The sequence below is a fragment of the Mustela lutreola genome, chromosome 1 (genome assembly GCF_030435805.1).
Source record: "Mustela lutreola isolate mMusLut2 chromosome 1, mMusLut2.pri, whole genome shotgun sequence".
NCBI classification, from domain to species: Eukaryota; Metazoa; Chordata; class Mammalia; order Carnivora; family Mustelidae; genus Mustela; species Mustela lutreola.
In genome coordinates, this window is record NC_081290.1 from 144,398,392 (window position 1) to 144,401,737 (window position 3,346).

Here is a 3,346-nt window from a genome sequence, read left to right on the forward strand (position 1 = left end):
AGATTTCATTCTTTTTTAATAACAATAATATTCCATTGTATATATGTATTTATATATACACATCACCTTTATCTGTTCAAGTATGTTAACTTTAGTAAGAGTTTCTCTAGTTACACGAAATACTCTGGTTAGATTTTTAATGAAATATGTTGATTACTTTTCATAGAATTTAAATCATTGCAGTATTGAGACCACTTTTAAATTAACACCATACATTTCTTCATTATTGGCTTCTTTCATGTCATTAATTTTTTTAATTTCTCCATAAACTCTTTTTATTTATTTATTTTTTTTTAATTTTTTTAATTTTTTATTTTTTATAAACATATATTTTTGGCTCCTGCGTCCTGGTGCTGCGTCCTCTCGGAGCCCGTGCGGTCCTTTAGCCAAGATGCCTGAGGAAACCCAGACCCAAGACCAGCCGATGGAGGAGGAGGAGGTGGAGACGTTCGCCTTCCAGGCGGAGATCGCGCAGTTGATGTCGCTGATCATCAACACCTTCTACTCGAACAAGGAGATCTTCTTGCGGGAGCTGATCTCCAACTCGTCCGACACTCTGGACAAAATCCGGTACGAGAGCCTGACCGACCCCAGCAAGCTCGACTCGGGGAAGGAGCTGCACATTAACCTCATCCCGAACAAGCAGGACCGGACCCTCACCATCGTGGATACCGGCATCGGCATGACCAAGGCCGACCTGATCAACAACCTGGGCACCATCGCCAAGTCGGGGACCAAAGCGTTCATGGAAGCGCTGCAGGCGGGCGCAGATATTTCTATGATTGGCCAGTTCGGGGTCGGGTTCTATTCCGCCTACTTGGTGGCCGAGAAGGTGACGGTGATCACCAAGCACAACGACGACGAGCAGTACGCCTGGGAGTCCTCCGCGGGGGGCTCGTTCACGGTCCACACGGACACAGGCGAACCTATGGGTCGGGGAACGAAGGTTATCCTGCACCTGAAGGAAGACCAGACGGAGTACCTGGAGGAGAGGAGGATAAAGGAGATCGTGAAGAAGCACTCCCAGTTCATCGGCTACCCCATCACGCTGTTCGTGGAGAAGGAACGTGATAAAGAGGTGAGCGATGATGAGGCTGAAGAAAAGGAAGAGAAAGAGGAGGAAAAAGAAAAGGAAGAGAAGGAGTCGGATGACAAACCCGAGATCGAAGACGCCGGCTCGGACGAGGAGGAGGAGGAGAAGAAGGACGGGGACAAGAAGAAGAAGAAGAAGATCAAGGAGAAGTACATCGACCAGGAAGAACTGAACAAGACCAAGCCCATTTGGACCCGAAACCCCGACGATATCACCAACGAAGAGTATGGAGAATTCTACAAGAGTTTGACCAATGACTGGGAAGATCACCTGGCAGTGAAGCATTTTTCAGTGGAAGGACAGTTGGAGTTCCGAGCTCTTCTCTTTGTGCCAAGACGTGCTCCCTTTGACCTATTCGAGAACAGAAAGAAAAAGAACAACATCAAGTTGTATGTTCGCAGAGTTTTCATCATGGATAACTGTGAGGAGCTCATCCCAGAGTATCTGAATTTCATCAGAGGTGTGGTGGACTCGGAGGATCTTCCTCTAAATATTTCCCGTGAGATGCTGCAGCAAAGCAAAATTTTAAAGGTTATCAGAAAGAACTTGGTCAAAAAGTGCTTAGAACTCTTCACCGAACTGGCCGAAGATAAAGAGAACTACAAGAAGTTTTATGAACAGTTCTCCAAAAACATCAAGCTTGGCATCCACGAGGACTCTCAGAATCGGAAGAAGCTCTCGGAGCTGTTGCGCTATTACACGTCCGCCTCCGGTGACGAGATGGTGTCTCTCAAGGACTATTGCACCAGAATGAAGGAGAACCAGAAACACATCTATTACATCACAGGTGAGACCAAGGACCAGGTAGCGAACTCGGCCTTCGTGGAGCGTCTTCGGAAGCACGGCCTGGAAGTGATCTACATGATCGAGCCCATTGACAAGTACTGCGTCCAGCAGCTCAAGGAGTTTGAGGGGAAGACGTTGGTGTCTGTGACCAAAGAGGGCTTGGAACTTCCAGAAGATGAAGAAGAGAAAAAGAAACAGGAAGAGAAAAAGACAAAGTTTGAAAACCTGTGCAAGATCATGAAGGACATCTTAGAGAAAAAAGTAGAAAAGGTGGTCGTGTCAAACCGACTGGTGACCTCCCCGTGCTGCATCGTGACAAGCACGTACGGCTGGACAGCAAACATGGAGAGGATCATGAAGGCCCAGGCCTTGAGAGATAACTCCACCATGGGCTACATGGCCGCGAAGAAGCATCTGGAGATCAACCCCGACCACTCCATCATTGAGACCTTACGGCAGAAGGCCGAGGCCGACAAGAACGACAAGTCTGTGAAAGACCTGGTCATCCTGCTCTACAAGACGGCGCTCCTGTCCTCCGGCTTCAGTCTGGAAGATCCGCAGACGCATGCCAACAGGATCTACAGGATGATCAAGCTCGGTCTCGGTATTGATGAAGATGACCCCACCGCTGACGACAGCAGTGCGGCCGTGAGTGAGGAGATGACCCCCTGGAAGGTGACGACGACACGTCGCGCATGGAGGAGGTTGACTAGGTGCCGCGAGAATGACTTGTACATGTATTCGATACTTTATCTTCATTCCCTCTGATAATATATTTTCAAGGATGTTTTTCTTTATTTTTGTTAACATTTTAAGAATCTGTATGGCATGATAATAACTACTTAAGGGGAAGATTTCTTTCTGTTCGAGTGTGATACTGTGACGTGTAGGAGCTAAAGCCCAGCTAGTTTTTCTTCCCTAGTGCCACGCCGGCTCGTTGTAACTGGACAAGGTGACCTTTGTTGTGAGGTGTGCGTAACCTAACGTTAACTGTGGTCTAAAGTGTTTAGCTACAAGCGGATTCCTTAGTAAGACCAAATTTGTCTGTCACTGAAGTGTTCCGAGTTATACCTTGATGTTTTAAAGAGAAGTGTTGGTTAAAACAGCTCTCACCCTCTAGGATCTACTTTTTAAATCTTCTGTCCCCTGTAGTTACCAGATGCATGTACCAGGCCTCTAGAAACTAGTAGTTAAACCAAGCTGAAGGGAGTAACCGTGTATAGGGCTTGTTTTCCAAAGAGGAGCGTTGTTTAGAGTAGCGACATTCTCAGCCTACTTAGGCGTGTTGTAAAGCTGTTGGAGGAGTAACTCCACAAGTTCCGTGAGTGGAAATGTAGTGCTCAAGTCACATTCTACAATAAAAGGTTGTAACAAATACAAAAAAAAAAAAAAAAAAAAAACATATATTTTTATCCCCAGGGGTACAGGTCTGTGAATCACCCGTTTTACACACTTCACAGCACTCAC

General features: G+C 46.4%; 1 protein-coding gene across 1 annotated transcript; it reads left to right on the plus strand.

The window, feature by feature from the left end:
- Positions 1-342: 342 nt before the first annotated feature.
- LOC131832553 (heat shock protein HSP 90-alpha-like) lies at positions 343-3,110 on the plus strand. The gene is given in 2 exon segments (XM_059175733.1): positions 343-2,540; positions 2,543-3,110. Coding segments are annotated over 2 exon segments (2,199 nt in total). The 5' UTR covers positions 343-391; the 3' UTR covers positions 2,593-3,110.
- Positions 3,111-3,346: the final 236 nt, after the last annotated feature.